We start from the raw sequence: 15,593 nt of genomic DNA, 5'->3' as shown, positions 1-15,593 counted from the left end.
ACACCTGTAATTCTAACACTTTGAGAGGCCGGAGGTGGGAGGATGGCTTGAGCCCAGGAGTTCGAGACCAGCCTGGGTAGTGAGACTCCCATCTCTGCAAAAAATAAAAAATTAGCCGGGCGTGGTGGTACCTACCTGTAGTCCAAGCCACTCAGGAGGCTGAGGTGGGAGGGTTGCTTCAGCCCAGGAGGCGGAGGTTGCAGTGAGCTGAGATTGCACCCCCACACTCCAGCCTGGGCAAGAGCAAGACCCCGTCTCAAAAACCAAACCAAACTGCCCCCCACCCCGCCCCCTGGCAGATCCTTTAGGCTCCTGTTTCCTGAAGCAGAGGCTCATCAGGAAAATGAGCTCCCAGAGCCCCACCTGGGGTGGGCCAGATAAGCCAGAGAAAAGAAGGACACCCTGAACAAGCGGCATGTATTGGGCCTCAGTTTACCCACATGTAAGGGCCCCTTCAGCTTTGCCACACAGGGTGGAGGGGGGCGCCTGCGTATGAAAGTCTGGCCAGTCCACTGACTCTTCTCCTGAATAACAAGGGGAAGGGTGACTGCCTATTTTGCCAGTATTCTTTTGACACAGGGACAAGGTAACACGGTCAGGGCCAAAGGAAATAGCACAGAGCTGGGAACTGCCTCCTTGGAGCAGCTGTGTGATCTGGGGCGAGTCACTTGACCTCTCTGAGCTTTGGCCTCCTCCACTACAAACGGCAACCCTAGACTCCCTTGAAGCTCCTGCCACCTGGCTTGGGGCAGCAGCTTGGTGGGTGTGTGTCCAGCCTGCTGCTTCGCAATCCTCATTTCCCGGCCATTCACAGGAAACGAGGGGTGTTTGGCAGGGCTGGAATTGCTTTTCCGGGAATAACACTCCCGTCATTAGGCAGGTGGGTCCTTCCTCTTTAACAGAATAAATATCCTTCACGATGCTCAGCACCAGTGGGGGCCGTCAGCGTCATCTCCAGCGGCTGTCCAAGTCCCGCCCTGCTTCCCCTTGAAGAACTTTCTCTGGGGCTGTGGGGGCGCAGGGCCACCAGGCCTGAAGTGGTTTGTGGAGGTCATGGCCCACATGGCAGCTCGGGAAACCACGTCCTGGCCCCACGGCCACTGCTAAGTTGGGCCTCGCTCTCCTGTTGACAGATGGCCTCTAGGGGAGGAAGCACAGGCGTGGCTGGCGGGTCAGGGGCCTGGCTGGGGCCTTCGACTCTGGGCCTAGCCCTCCCTGCCACTCAAGGACCCTGGCCCAAGGTGGGACAGGCACTCACCGGACGCCCTCGTTGAGGCTGAAGAGCTCCTGGTCGGGCAGCCCCTTGCGCTGGAAGACGGCGATCACCCCGTTGTGGATGCTGTGGGCAGAGGGAAGAGAACACTGTGGTCCTGAGGTCTGAGAGCCCCCTGGTTGCCCATCAGGCCCCCTTCCTCTTTCCCTCTCTCCTAGAAGGGCAGGATCGCCATCCCTGCAGGACCCTGCTCACACCCACTTCAACTCCGAGGCCCTGCACCCCCAGCCCGGCCCTGCTGGAACCCAGCCTGTATCACCAGATGCCCTCTGGTCACTGCCTCAGGACCTTGCTCCCATGTCCTCTGCACAAACTATGTGGCCAAACCTCAGCCAGCTTCCTTTCTGGGTTCTTACCCCCACCTTGCCCAGGCCAGAAACCAGGAAACCCCTGCGCCTCTCCCACCCCCCAACACATCCAAGTCCTGTGGACTATTGCCCCTTCTCTACCTCCACGGCCACCCCGAGTTCAGAAGCATCACTGCGTCCCTAGCCAGCTGTGGGGCTCCCGACCCCCTCATGCTTCCTGCCCCTGTTTGTAAAACTCTCTAAGGCTGCCGGGCGCGGTGGCTCACGCCTGTAATCCCAGCACTTTGGGAGGCCGAGGTGGGTGGACCACAAGGTCAGGAGATCGAGATCATCCTGGCGAACATGGTGAAACCCCGTCTCTACTAAAAATACAAAAAATCAGCAGGGCGCGATGGTGGGCGCCTGTAGTCCCAGCTACTCGGGAGGCTGAGGCAGGAGAGTGGCATGAACCTGGGAGGCAGAGCTTGCGGTGAGCCGAGATTGCGCCACTGCACTCCAGCCTGGGCGACAGCAACAGTCCGTTTCAAAAAAACAAAACAAAACGAAACAAAACTCTCTAAGGCAGGAGCTGGCAAACGTTTTCTGTGAAGGGATAGAAAGCAAATCTTTTAGGCTTCCTGGGTCACCAGTCTCTGTTACAACTGCTCAACGTGACTGCTGTGATGTGAAGGTAGCTGTGGCAGTCGGGCATGGCGGTTCACGCCTGTAATCCCAGCACTCTGGGAGGCCAAGGCAGGAGGATTGCTTGAGGCTGGGAGGTCAAGACCAGCCAGGGCAACATAGTTAGACCCTGCCTCTACAAAAACCAAAACCAGGCCAGGTGCGGTGGCTCACTCCTGTAATCCCAGCACTTTGGGAGGCCAAGATGGGTGGATCACCTGAGGTCAGGAGTTCAAGACCAGCCTGGCCAACATGGCGAAACCCTGCCTCTACTAAAAATACAAAAATTAGGCCGAGCGGCGTGGCTCACGCCTGTAATCCCAGCACTTTGGGAGACTGAGGTGGGCGAATCACCCGAGGTCGAGAAGTCTAGCCCATTTCTACCTCCTAGAGCTCTCCCCGTACCCTTTCCTGGCTTGCCTGGACCTCGGATGACAGGAGCTGGCCTCCTACCTCTCCACCACATCCACCCTCTGTGGAGGCTGCAGTTCCTTCCCTGCCCAGGGCTTTGCCCAGCAGGCACAGCCTGAGGTCCTGCAGGCAGCATCCAGGCTCCTCCCGACATGGTCCTTCCCATACTCCCGGGCATCCTGAGCTCTGACCCCAGAGACTGCAGGACCGTCCGGGTAGTGCCACATCTCTGGGTCTTAGTAGCAACTGCTTCTCCTGTCTGGAAGGCCCTTCTCGTCCCTATCCATGAGGCAAGCAGCTATTCATCTTGATTCAGAGGCCATCACCTGCAAGAAGCCCTCTGACCCCCGGCCCCTCCCTTCCCAGTGCAGACTCTCCACTAGCACTTTGCTGATTCACTTTCCTGGTCATGAGTGCCTGCTGCTGGCCACGAGGTCCTCAGGGTGAGAACCAGATCTGGGTACAACAGCCACCTCCCACCCAGGACCTAGCTGCAGCTCCAAGGTTCCTATGGCAGACCAGCACCACACTTCTCACCTTGGAGGGGACAGCTGTCCACAAGATGCTGCCCACACCACAAAGCAGGCAGCTGCCACCATGCTCCTAACGTCCTCATCTGCTTTAACTCTACCCTTCCCTGGGACTTGGCCACCCATTTTGCAGATGAGAAAACCAAGGCCCAGGTGGCTAAGTCCTCTGCTGGAGGTCATAGAGCGGCCAGCATCTTGGGCCCCTGTGCACCTGAACTCCCCTGTGCTCCTTCTCCCAGGCAGCGTCCCCACACGGAGCCAGGACTGGCCAGGGCTTCCTGTCTCCCTATCCTCCCTGTCCTCGCTGGCGCAGGGCAGGGTCACAGGCCGCATATCCCACATGCTTCGAGGAGGATCTGAGCAGCATGGGGGCTGTGCCAGGTTCCACAGCTGGTGCTTGGCCTGGCCCGGCCACAGGCTGAGATCCAGCTCTGCCCAGGGCTTCATCAGCTTCTCAGCGGGCACCGGCCGAGATCACGCCAGATACGTATCCCTGGCCTGGGGTGCCCGACTGCACCGGAATGCTCCTTAGTCCCGTGTCTGGGGACACGGGCTCTCTACCTTCTGTTTCCTGTCTGTAAATCAGGAATTGTGAGAGCGCCACCCCCAGAGAGTTTGAAGGATGAGCCAGCCCAGGGGAGAGGCTGGTGGCTGGTCATCCCCTCATGGCTGGGATGACGCTCCCCTGTGAGAAGCCCCGGGGTGGCCCCAGCCCCACAACTATGTCACAGTAGAGCTGCCCCCCGCCCCCATTTTCAGACTAAAAAAAGTTGAAAATCCCGAGGGAAGTCTGCTAGGAAACCAGCTGTCCCCCAACGGCAACCACCCTACAATCCTGGCAGCTGCATACACCCTCCCAGCCCTGTGGCAGCTGTTGGGGTGGGTTGGAGGCAGTGGAGATGCCAGGGCTGCCTCCACCCAGCCCTGCATCTGCTGGGAGAGCCTCTGGGATATGGCGGGTGGAGGTACTCCTGGCCACTGTCCCCACACCCTGGATGGAGGTTCAGGGGCGCCTTCCCAAGTTCTCTCCTGGAGCCCAGGCCTCCCTTACAGCGGACGGTGGAGCCACTGCTGGACCCAATTCAGGCAGAGGGGACAGTGCAGCGGTGTAGCCAGGGCCTCCAAGGCTCGCAGTGGGCCCCAGGCTTCAGCCCTGCTGTCCTCAGTGACCTGCCCTGAGCAGCCTGTCCTTCCTTCCTTTTCATTAACTCCCCTGGGGACCTCCAGCCCACTCTGGTCACCCTGCCAGAGGTGACCCTACACCGTGGGGCCTCTGGACGAGGTTCTCCCTCTGACCTGTGGCCCTCTTGGGTCTGGCGTCACTCACACTGCCCTCCTCACTACCCCCTTGAGGCCCCAGGCTGGAGCTGCCCTGGCTTCTTTCTGCCCCGGGGCCTCCATCCTGCTGTTCCCTCTGCCTGGGGCTCGCCCTTCACCTGCCCTCCCTCGCAGCTGTGTGGGAAAGCTAGCTACTTCTTTTTGGGGGAGGAAGTGTCTACCTGGCTTACGGTTAGACCTCCCGACGCCCCACCTGGCCTCACACTCTGGCCGCACAGAGCAAAGCCCAGCGAGCACCTGCCCGCGAACACCTGCCCGCGAACACCTGCCCGCGAACGCCGTGGCACGCCCTTCCCTCCGCGGAGGCCTGAGCCTCTCCTGGGCTCCTCGCCCTGGGCGTTCTCCCACCCACACTCCCCACCCCTGCCTGCTCCCTCTGTGGACTCTGAACTACACTTCTGGGCTGGGTAACTCGGCCGAGTTACCACCTAACCACTCAGTGGTTCAGTGTCCCCATCTGGAAAATGGACTTCTCAGTACAGTGCCGACTGCCCGGGGTGCTGTAAGGTCAGCACGCCCTGCCCTGCCCTGCCCTGCGGCCTTTTCTGTGAAGCTACAGGGAGAGGCTTGTATCTACCACACCTTGGCCACACCCAGCCTGGGCCCACCTACTCTGTGGCTTCTCAGTCACCTAACCACCAGCCCCCAGATTACAGGAGAAGACACAGAGGCACACAGCCTGGCACCCGCAGAGGCCCCTCCCCCACACCCAGGACCTCTGCTCCTCTCCACCCCACCCAAACCCTCGGGAGAAGGTGGGGTAAGGGTGTTTGGTAAACAAGAAAGCCTCGCTGCGGGCCAGTCAGGGACAGAGGAAGGGCGAGGAGGGTGGGAGGGTCTCATGTGACCTGTCATCTCCCAAAACAGAAACGAAACCCCAGCTGCCCCTCTGGGCCCTGCAAAGACGGGCCCAGTTGGGGCATGTGTAAATGTCATGGCTTCTGGGTGAGGGCTTGAGTGGAAACGGCCCATGACCTCCCTTGTCCAGATATGGACCGCCTTCTCTAGGAAGCCCCCCGCAGCCCCAGCAGGCAGTGCCCTCCCAGGGCAGGGCCTCACATCCCAGGAGGGTAAGTCCTCCTGAGGCCAAGTCCCAGCAGGGGGGCCAGCCCCTCCTGAGCGCTGGGGGGGTGCAGGTGAGGGAGAGAAGGGGAGGACCCTTAGGGAGGCTCCATGCTGCCTGGCAGTGCTGAGATCTGCTGCCACTGGGCCTTGGGCTGAAGAGAAGGGCTGAGGCCCTAGGGGCTGACCTGGGGGCCCTGTCTGTCCAGAACAGGCCGTGGGGGGACAGTGCCGCACCCATGGCCTCCCTTTGGCTGCGTGCCTACCCGCCTCACATCCCACCTCCACCCTCCACCTCCCCAGCATGAGGCCGGGTTGGGAGGGGCGGCGGGTAGGGGGTCAGGGTGGTGTACCACCACACACGCGAGAAAAGAGCAGCTCAGTGTGTGGGTTTCCGTGGCGGCCATAACAAATTACCCCTAACTCGGTGGCTGAAAACAACTCAAATTTGTTCCCTTACGGTTCTGAGGTCGGAAGTTCTTTTTCTCTGTTTGTTTTTTTGAGATGGAGTCTCGTTCTGTCACCTAGGCTGGAGTGCAGCAGTGCAATCTCAGCTCACTGCAACCTCTGCCTCCCGGGTTCAAGCGATTCTCCTGCCTCAGCCTCCAGAGGAGCTGGGATTACAGGTGCGCGCCACCACTCCTGGATAATTTTTGTATTTTTAGTAGAGATGGGGTTCCACCATGTTGGCCAGGCTGATCTCGAACTCCTGACCTGGTGATCCGCCTGCGCTGGCCTTCCAAAGTGCTGGGATTACAGGTGTGAGCCACTGCGCCTGGCCTGGAAGTTCTAAATCAGTTTCCCTGGGCTAAAATCAACGTGTTGGTGGGGCCGTTCCTTCTGGAGGCGCGGGCGGGGGGAGAAATACCTGTCCCCGCCTTTTCCAGCTCCCAGAGGTGCCCACATTCTTTGGCTTGGGGCCCCTTCCTCCATCTTCACAGCCAGCAGCGTGACACCTTCCAAGCTCTCTGTGCCCGTCACTGCATCTCTATCCCTTTTACCCCCGCCTCTCCCTCACACAGACCCTTGTGATTACAAAGTCCTTTTCAACACATAAAGCCTCAGAGTCACAGGTTCTGGGAACTAGGGCAAGAAATCTGCCCAGGCTGCTTCCGAGAGGCAGGGAGCTTGGGACCCAGAGCAAGCAGGCAGGGGTGGTGGGGAGCCACAAGCAGGGGTGGTGGGGAGCCGAACACAGGCCCCCTCACTGGCCCCAGGCCCCCATCCAGCCTGGAGGCTTCAGCCAACATCCTCTGGCCTTCAGAGACCCCCATGAGCACGTGCTTCCGGTGAGACCTGGGTTGAATCCCAGCTTCCGTCCCAACTCACTGCATGAACCTGGGCAGTCCTTGTACCTTTTTTTTTTTTTTTTTTTTTTGAGACAGAGTCTCACTCTGTCCCCCAGGCTGGAGTGCAACAGCATGATCTTAGCTCACTACAACCTCTACCTCCCAGGTTCAAGTGATTCTCCTGCCTCAGCCTCTTGAGTAGCTAGGACTACGGGCGCCCGCCACCACGCTGGGCTAATTTTTGTATTTTTAGTAGAGACGGGGTTTCACCATGTTGGCCAGGCTGGTCTTGAACTCCTGACCTCAGATCCACCTGGATTGGCCTCCCAAAGTGCTGGGATTACAGGCATGAGCTACCGCGTTTGGCCTCCCTGTACCGTTCTGAGCCTGTTTGCTCATCTGCAAAATGGGAGTATTGAGCTCACCTTAAAGGTTACTGTGGGGAATGAAAGCTCATCCATAGGGCCCAGTACAGGTCAGGGTGTAGGTGGTACTACTGCTGTGTAATGGGGAGCACAGTGTTGCTGGGGGAGACACGGGTGCGGGGTTGGGGCAGGTGGCCGGAGTGGTCACAGCCTCAGCTGGTTCCTGTCCAGGACCAGGGAGTGCAGACAAGGTCCTTTAGGGCCCTGCCCTTGTGCTCTGACCCTAGCTATGGAAGCCAGCTCTTGCCACCAACACCCACCTAGTCCTGGCCCCAGCTGGGACATGAACCCACATGTGTCACTGTGTCCTGGCCCCATGTTAGACCTGGATTCAGACCCCGGACCCTGACATTAGCAGGGGATCTTGATTGAGTGCCTTTCCTCCTCTGGCATCGGTTTCCCTATTTGTTTTTTGTTTGTTTGTTTTTTGAGTTGGAGTCTCGCTCTGTCACCTAGGCTGGAGTGCAGTGGCGTGTTCTCGGCTCACTGCAACCTCCATCTCCTGGGTTCAAGCCATTCTCCTGCCTCAACGTCCCAAAGTAGCTGCGATTACAGGCATGAGCCACCATGCCCGGCCAGGTTTCCCCATTTGTAGGCTGAAGACAGTCACCCTAGCCTTGGAGGTGGATTTGTGTGGAGTGAGTGAGAAGTGAATCATCGCCGGCCCTGCACGAGGCTGGCATCTTGGGGCCACGCACTACTCCTGCCTGCCTAGGCCTCCACTTCAAGCAGAAGGTGGGCCCGGCTCTCTAAAGCCTCAAGCATTTGGGAGACACAGGCCTGGCAAGGAGGAAGTGTCCCATCATGGTTGAGGCCCTCTGGCCCAAACACATGGAGGGGTCTGTGTTGGGGTGGACTGCAGGGGTGGGGCTTGGGGAGCTCCTCCCACCCCCAGCTGGGGTCTCTGCAGTGGTGAGCCCTGCTGGGGATCTCCAGACAGAAGTGAGGGCAACTGGCGGGGCACTGGCTCAGAGGGCTTGGTACCCCCACGTGCCCTCATGGCATTTTGGGGCCTGCTCTGGATCTGGGGCATCTTTTGGGAGTTTCTCTAGAGCCTCTGGGGCTGGGGGAGGCAGGAGGGGATGGCAAGATGCATCCCTGCCAGGAGGCAGAGGCTGGGGCCAGGCCTAGGGCACCAGCACAGAGCCTGCCAAGGGCATGCTGGCAGCTGGGGCCTAGTCAGGGGTCACCGGGCCGCCTGACCCTGCCGGAGCCTCCAAGCAGGGCACCCTCATGCCCTGGCTCCTGAGGCTGGCGTGCAGGCCCTCCCCCACACAGACCCTCCCTGGGGCCACTTCAGCTCTGCCTGCAGGGCACGCCCCAGTGGCCGGCCACTCCTGTCCCACCTCCTCCTCCTCAAGCGGGAAGATGTGAAAGTACACCTTGACCCTGCAGCCCAAGAGCACGGCCTTCATAGCTGGAAGCCCCGTAGGGGCACAGGGGCCCGACCCAGGGAGGAGTGAACTGGAGCTGCCTGGGAGCTAGCAGGGAACAGGGACAGGGGCCCTTGAGGAAGGAGGAAGGAAGGAAGGGGATAAGGATGGGGGTGCCAGGGGTATGGCAGGTCAGCCTTCGTGTCTTTATCTGTCATCCCACCAGCCTGGGAGAGCCCGACGGGGACACATCTCTGCCACCTTGGCACTGGGCGGCAGATCTGTCACAGGCTAGGGGCAAAACCTGACCAATAAATACGGAGTGGGCACTCAGGAAACAAGCTCTGCAGTCCTGGTTTATGTTCTGTAAGGGGGGCCCGGCCGGCAGGCCAGCCGGGCATCCATAGCTCCCTTACAAACATTCCCTGGCCCAAGTGCAGTGGCTCATGCCTGTAATCCCTGCACTCTGGGAGACTGAGGCAGGTGGATTGCTTGAGCTCAGAAGTTCGAGATCAGCCTGGGCAACATGGCGAAACCCTATCTCCACCAAAAATACAAAAAAAAAAAAAAAAAAAAAATTAGCCGGTGTGATGGCACACACCTGTAGCTACTTGGGAGACTGAGGTGGGAGGATCGCTGGAGCCTGGGAAGTCAAGGCTGCCTGAGCCATGATTGTGCCACTGTACTCCAGCCCGGGTGACAGAGCAAGACCCTCTCTCAAAAGAGAAAAACCAAACATTTCTTGCACACCTACAGGATCAACATCCGTGGAGGAAAGAATGGAAGGCAGACCCCAGCGAAATGCTCAGCACTCCAGGGCCCCCGGTTTGCTTTCCTCCCAGCACCAAGCCCACCTGCATTTACTTACCTCCTTGTTTATTTACCAATGCCTCCCTCTGGGAACTCTAAGCTCCAGGAGGCTGTTCTCTGCTGAATCTATGCCCTGAGCAGCCCAGTGCTGGCATAGTCAATGAATGAATGAATAAACGAATGAATGAATGAATCAATCAATCAATCAATGACTCAGTTCTCATGACAGAGCAAACCTTACACTTGATGGAACTAGGGTCTTTGCAGCGGTATTTAATTAAGGACCTGGAGATGATCCTTAACTAAGGATGGGCCCTAAATCCAATAACTAGTGTTTTTACAAGAGAAAGGAGAGGGAGCCTGGTGTGGTGGCTCATGCCTGTAATCCCAGCACTTCCGGAGGCTGAGGCAGGCGGATCACCAGAGGTCAGGAGTTTGAGACTAGCCTGGCCAACACGGTGAAACCCTGTCTCTACTAAAAATACAAAAATTAGCTGGGCATGGTGGCATGGTGGTGGGCGCCTATAATCCAAGCTACTTGGGAGGCTGAGGCAGGAGAACTGCTTGAACCTGTGGGGGCGGAGAATGCAATGAGCTGAGATTGCACCACTGCACTCCAGCCTGGGTGACAGAGTGAGACTCCATCTCAAAAACAAAAACAAAAATTAGCTGGGCATGGTGGTGCACGCCTGTAATCCCAGCTATTAGGGAGGCTGCGACAGGAGAATCACTTGAACCCGGGAGGTGGAGGTTGCAGTGAGCTGAGATTGCACCACTGCACTCCAGCCTGGGTGACAGAGCAAGATTCCGTCTCAAAAGAAAACAAAAAAGAGGCTGGGCACGGTGGCTCACACCTGTAATCCCAGCACTTTGGGAGGCCGAGGTGGGCAGATCACCTGAGGTCAGGAGTTAGAGACTAGCCTGACCAACATGGCAAAACCCCATCTCTACTAAAAGTACAAAAAATTAGCCGGGCATGGTGGTGGGCGCCTGTAATCCCAGCTACTCCAGAGGCTGAGGAAGGAGAATTGCTTGAACCCAGGAGGCAGAAGCTGCAGTGAGCTGAGATCACACCATTGCACTCCAGCCTGGACAAGAGTGAAACTCCGTCTCAAGAAAGGAAAAAAAAGAGAGAGAGAGAAAGGAGAGGGAGATTTGGACGTGGAAATGAAAGCCATGGGGAGGTACATATTGGAGTGATGCAGCCACAAGCCAAAGAGCCACCAGAAGCTTCAAGAAGCTCCTCCCCTAGAGCCTCTGGTGGGAGCGACACCTGGACTTCAAGCTTCTGGCTCCAGAACTGTGAGGGAACAAATTTCTGCTGTTTTAGGCCACCGAGTTTGTGGTCTTTGTTACAGCAGCTCTGGGAAGCTAATACAGTCACACAGATAAAAGGGGGTGTGTCTTGGACTCACAGTGAGGAGTACACGGCCAGGCCCTGCAGAATGACACGCCTGTCCCTGACCCTGCACAGATCTGTTGTCCTGGGGGGCCCTGGCAGGGAGCACCGCTAGGAGCGGGAGCATGCAGACAGGGACCAGAAGGGGTGCCCTGCTCCCTGCAGTTTCCACTCAGGGACTTGGCTGGGGAAGCCAGTTTGCCTTCTCTTGGCTCGATCTCCCACATCTGCTGGGGAGGAGAGCTGGGGCACAGGCTCTGCTGCATCCTGTGCAGGTGATGGATGAGCTGGGCAGGTCTCCTGGGTGCTCTCTCTGCCCTTCTGCATCTCTCGGTGGGGGGTGCTGGTAATACCTCGCTGGGCTAGGAGAGTGGCAAAGTCAGTTAAGGGCAGTGAACGGGGCTGGCCCGGGGCCTGGCACATAAGAGGAGTGCAGGAAATGGCCGTGCCCCTGCTGCCTGGGGTGGCGGGAGCTGATGTAGGCCTAAGGGCTGGGAGACCTGGAGCCCTGCAGGTGCCACGGGGAGGGGCTGGCATTTCTCTGCAATCTGCCAGGCTGCTGAGTGAAATCTGGTGGGGCGGGGGGGCTCAGGCAGAGTCCCCCTGAGGCCTCCCGGAACTCTGAGAAGACACTTGAGATTCAGAGCCCACTCCAGGGTCACCCAAGGTGGGGTGAGGGCAGTGTCTAAGCCAGCAACCAGCCAGTGCCCCCACCTGTCTGGGGACCCGCAGCAGGACGCCCCAGCTCGGAGGTGGGAGGGAGCTCACCAAGTGGCTGTCAGTGGGTGCTCAGGAACTGACTGACTCCTGTGGAGCCCTCCAAATGCCATCCCTACAGGGACACCCCGACACTGGTCCCCTGCGTGAGTCTGGGGTTGAGCTGTGAGGTACAGAGGACTTACTATGTGCTAAGCACTGTGTTGAGGGCTTTATTTTGCATGTTCGAATTTCATCCCTACAACAGCCCCATGAGGTGGGTACTGTTATCTGCCCGTTTTATGGATAAGGAAATTGAGGACCTGACTTGCTCAAGACCACAGAGTAGGGAAGAGGCAGAGTTGGGATTTGAAATAAGTCTGTTTAACTCTTTCCTCTAAATCACGGCACAGAAACAAGGACAGAGAGATGGCTTTCATCTCAATACTGGAGAAGAACACTGCTCTTCTTTTTTTTTGAGATAGGGTCTTGCTTTGTCACCGAGGCTGTAGTGCAGTGGTGGCATCATGGCTCATGGCAGCCTCGACCTCCCTGGCTCAAGTAATCCTCCCATCTTGGCCTCCCAAAGTGCTAGGATTACAGGTGTAAGCCGCCGTGCCTGGTGGAGAACACAGCTCTTAAGACACTGTGCAGTCGTTGGGTCAGTGAGATTTCCCAACAGGAGTCCTTCCTTCACTGTTCCCACACCAGCCCTCCCCACAGGGAAGAATGCGAATACCCACTGACGGAGAGGGAAACGGAGGCAGGCATGTGCCAGCCCTTTAGCAGTTTGCAACTCAGAGACAGAAGAGACCACGTTTGAAGAGGGTCTCGCTGGCAGCCCTGAGCCCACCATGACGCTCACAATGCATTCAATGAGCTGAAAATAACGTGTGTCCAAGTGACAGCCGGGTTCCTGGTGGCCAAGACCACAGTCGGTGGAGCATCTGGCAAGATTTTACTGCCAGGTGTGGGCGCGAGAGGGGCAGCGTCCACAGCCTCCCCCGAACAGTGTCCACTGCCTCCCCCGAACAGCCTGCCTCACTTTCTCCTGCCTCTCATTTTCCTAGGGAGCAGAGACGCTGGGGAGTTCCACTAAATAAACCGTCTCTTTTCCAGATCCCGGCCTTGCTCCTCAAACAAAGCTGGGAGAAGGGGCTTCCCAGGCCCCTGCTTGTCTGGGAATGACCCCTGGAGAAGAGTCCTCTAAAGAATGCCTCCCAGCTGCCGCACCCCCTGCTGACAGCTGGAGGACAGGGGGCCTCTCAAGGGAAAGCCTAAGGGAGCTTAAAGAGACACAGGAAGCCTGCGCGACCCACCCACTGAGCCCCGAGGCTCCCGTGCTCAGCCGCAAAATGGGAAAAATACTTCCTGCTCCGTTAGCCTCCCAGGTTGTCACGAGCACCGGAGTGGAGACGTGGAAAGACTCCGGGTAGGAGGCGGGCACGCGGGTTCCCGGCCCACCCCGCCGCCCACCCGCCGGGCGTTTCTGGGCCAGCCCCGGGCGCTGGCGGGCCTCGCTCCCTTCCCTGGGTTCTGGAACCACGCTGCACTGAACTTTCCTCCAGGCCCGCACCACTCCGGCGGGGCAAGTTCTTTGCAAACTGTGAAGCGCCGCGCCGCCTTCGGCACCGTTCCTGGCTCGGGGCGGCCCCTCGCCCGCGGACGGCTCAGGGGGTCCCCTCCCCCGGTTCCAGGGCCTCCGGGTGGCCGGGAGGGCGCGGCCTTACCTGTTCCAGGTGGCGTTGGCGCAGGCCCGGCGCTGCTGCGTGCCCCGCTCGTCCGCGGCGGCGGCCGGCTCTCTCTTGCCCAGGTCACTGAGGCTGGGCGAACTCATGAACTTCAACCTGCGGAGAGTCCTCATGGTGACCCGGGCCGCCTGCGCCGCGCCCACGCGCGCCCCACGCCGCGCCCTGCGCCACGCCGCGCCAAGGGCCCCGGGCCGGCGATGCGCCCTCTACGCGGAAACTCCGGCGAGAGCAGGAAGCCGAGCGGTCCTGCGGGGTCCCGCCCCGGCCCCGCGCCTCCGTCTCGGGTCCCGCGCCGGCCGCCCCGCCGGGTTAATCATTGCACCGAGAGGCTCAGCGTGGAGCGCCAGGCGCGCGGCCAGCACAGACCCGGCGCAAACGGAGGCCGGGGGCGGACCCGGGGGCGGGCCCAGGGGCGGGTCGCGGCGCCCCGGGGGGCGGGTCGGGGAAGGGGGCGGGGGCATCGCGGGCGGGGCGGGGCCTCAGGCGAGGGGGCGTGTGCAAGAGGCGTGGCCGGCGTCTCCGCGGCCGCAGCTGCCACGACGCCTCGCTGGGTCTGCCCTCTGAGGACGTGCTCACCCTCCCCCCCTCTTCCGAGGGCCCCGCGTGCCCACAGGAAACCAACACGCACAGGACGCAGGGCCCAAGCCCAAGCGCCCGCCCCCCGCCCAGCACTGCGGTCGCGCCCACACGATGTCCAGCGACCCCGGCCCCGGCGGTCTCCCTCCACAGCCCTCCTCGCAAAGGCCGTGCCACAGAGGTGCCTCCGTACCCCTCACCTGAACACAGGCTCCCCCACCCAGTTCTCATGAGGACTTTGGGTAGAGGCCTTCAGTCCCCTCCAGGCACCTCGGCCCAAGAACCCACTCCACCCGGGCTCAGCCTAGACCCCCTTGGACAGGGATTTCAGCATTGCCTGGCTGCCTGGAGGATTTGCTGGAGTGAGGGCTTGAAGAAGTAGAGGGTTTGCTCCTTATCCCCCACCCCCAGGTCTCTTGGATGGTAAAACCAAGCAGTTTCCCAAGTCCCTGTGGTGGGGGCAGAGTGATCCCAGTGAAGGCAGGGCACAGCCGGTGCTTCCTGCCTGCTTCGCAGAGCACTTTTAGATGTCTGATTTCACATGAGCTAACATGAACTACTTCCGTGAGGTAGACGTTATTCTTCTCCCCATTTTCCAGTTGAGGACATTGAGGCTCACAGAGTGAAATAACTTGCCCAACATTGTGCAATCAACAAATGGCAAAGTTGGGCCTCACCACAGGGAGCGTCCTGCCCCTTGAACAGGGCCCTTCCCAGTCTCCAGCTTCTGGGATTCCCACAAGGCTCACCTGACCCCTCCGTCAGATGGGGGGTGACAGCCACAGCTCCAGGAGCTGGGAGGGCCCCATATAAAATATAAGAGAGAGGTGATGGCTCATGCCTGTAATCCCAGCACTTTGGGAGGCCGAGGTGGGCGGATCACCTGAGGTCAGGAGTTCAAGACCAGCCTGGCCAACATGGAGAAACCCCATCTCTATTAAAAATACAAAATTAGCTGGGCGTGGTGGTGCATGCCCGTAATCCCAGCTACTCAGGAGGCTGAGACAGGAGAATCGCTTGAACCTGGGAGGCAGAGGTTGCAGAGAGCTGAGATCTCGCCACTGCACTCCAGCCTGGGCAACAACAGCAAAACTCCGTCTCAAAAATCATCATCATCATAATAAAATAAAATAAAAAGTAAGAAAGCCTCATGAAGAGTCTTTGTTTAGTGCAAATCAACCAGTATCTCCTGAGTACCTCCTGTGTTCCAGACATAAATACCATCGTCTTTGGGAGACAGAGACATAAACAGACAAACTTGCTCATCAGTAAAGCGGGATGGAACGGTTCATCTCACAGGCAGCTTGGGGCCCACAGGCAGCAACAGGTGCTTTATAAACTAACTGTCAAGTGCTGTACACGTTTTCTTTTCTTTTTGAGACAGAGTCTCACTTTTTGGCCCAGGTTGATTGCAGTGGCACCACTGCGGTCACCGCAGCCTCTACCTCCTGGGTTCAAGCAACCCTCCCACGTTAGCCTCCTGAATAGCTGGGACTACAAGGCATGTGCCACCATGCCTGGCTAATTTTTTGCGTGTGTGATGGCATTTCGCTCTTGTCGCCTGTGGAGTGCAATGGCGCAATCATGGCTCAGTGCTAACCTCTGCCTCCCAGGTTCAAGTGATTCTCCTGCCTCAATCTAGTGAGTAGCTGAGATTACAGACACCTACCACCACGCCTGGCTGATTTTTTT

At 58.9% G+C, this 15,593-nt stretch overlaps 1 protein-coding gene across 5 annotated transcripts in view; it reads right to left on the bottom strand.

The window, feature by feature from the left end:
* PRR5 (proline rich 5) overlaps positions 1-15,593 on the bottom strand; it is a 69,322-nt gene that overhangs the window by 22,109 nt on the left and 31,620 nt on the right. For 3 of the 5 annotated variants that reach the window (XM_054675650.2, XM_003317296.5, XM_009438576.5), the window contains exons 2-3: positions 13,305-13,421; positions 1,259-1,339 (exon numbers count right to left, since the gene is read on the bottom strand). In XM_054675650.2, the coding sequence (XP_054531625.1) occupies positions 1,259-1,339; positions 13,305-13,411 (188 nt within the window). In that variant the 5' untranslated portion in view covers positions 13,412-13,421. Of the gene's footprint in view, positions 1-1,258; positions 1,340-13,304; positions 13,710-15,593 lie in introns of those variants that run through there. The other 2 variants (XM_009438573.2, XM_063807691.1) reach the window with 2 other exon arrangements.

This window comes from Pan troglodytes, chromosome 23 (assembly GCF_028858775.2).
Source record: "Pan troglodytes isolate AG18354 chromosome 23, NHGRI_mPanTro3-v2.0_pri, whole genome shotgun sequence".
NCBI lineage: Eukaryota > Metazoa > Chordata > Mammalia > Primates > Hominidae > Pan > Pan troglodytes.
This window is presented reverse-complemented; position numbering and strand designations above follow the sequence as displayed.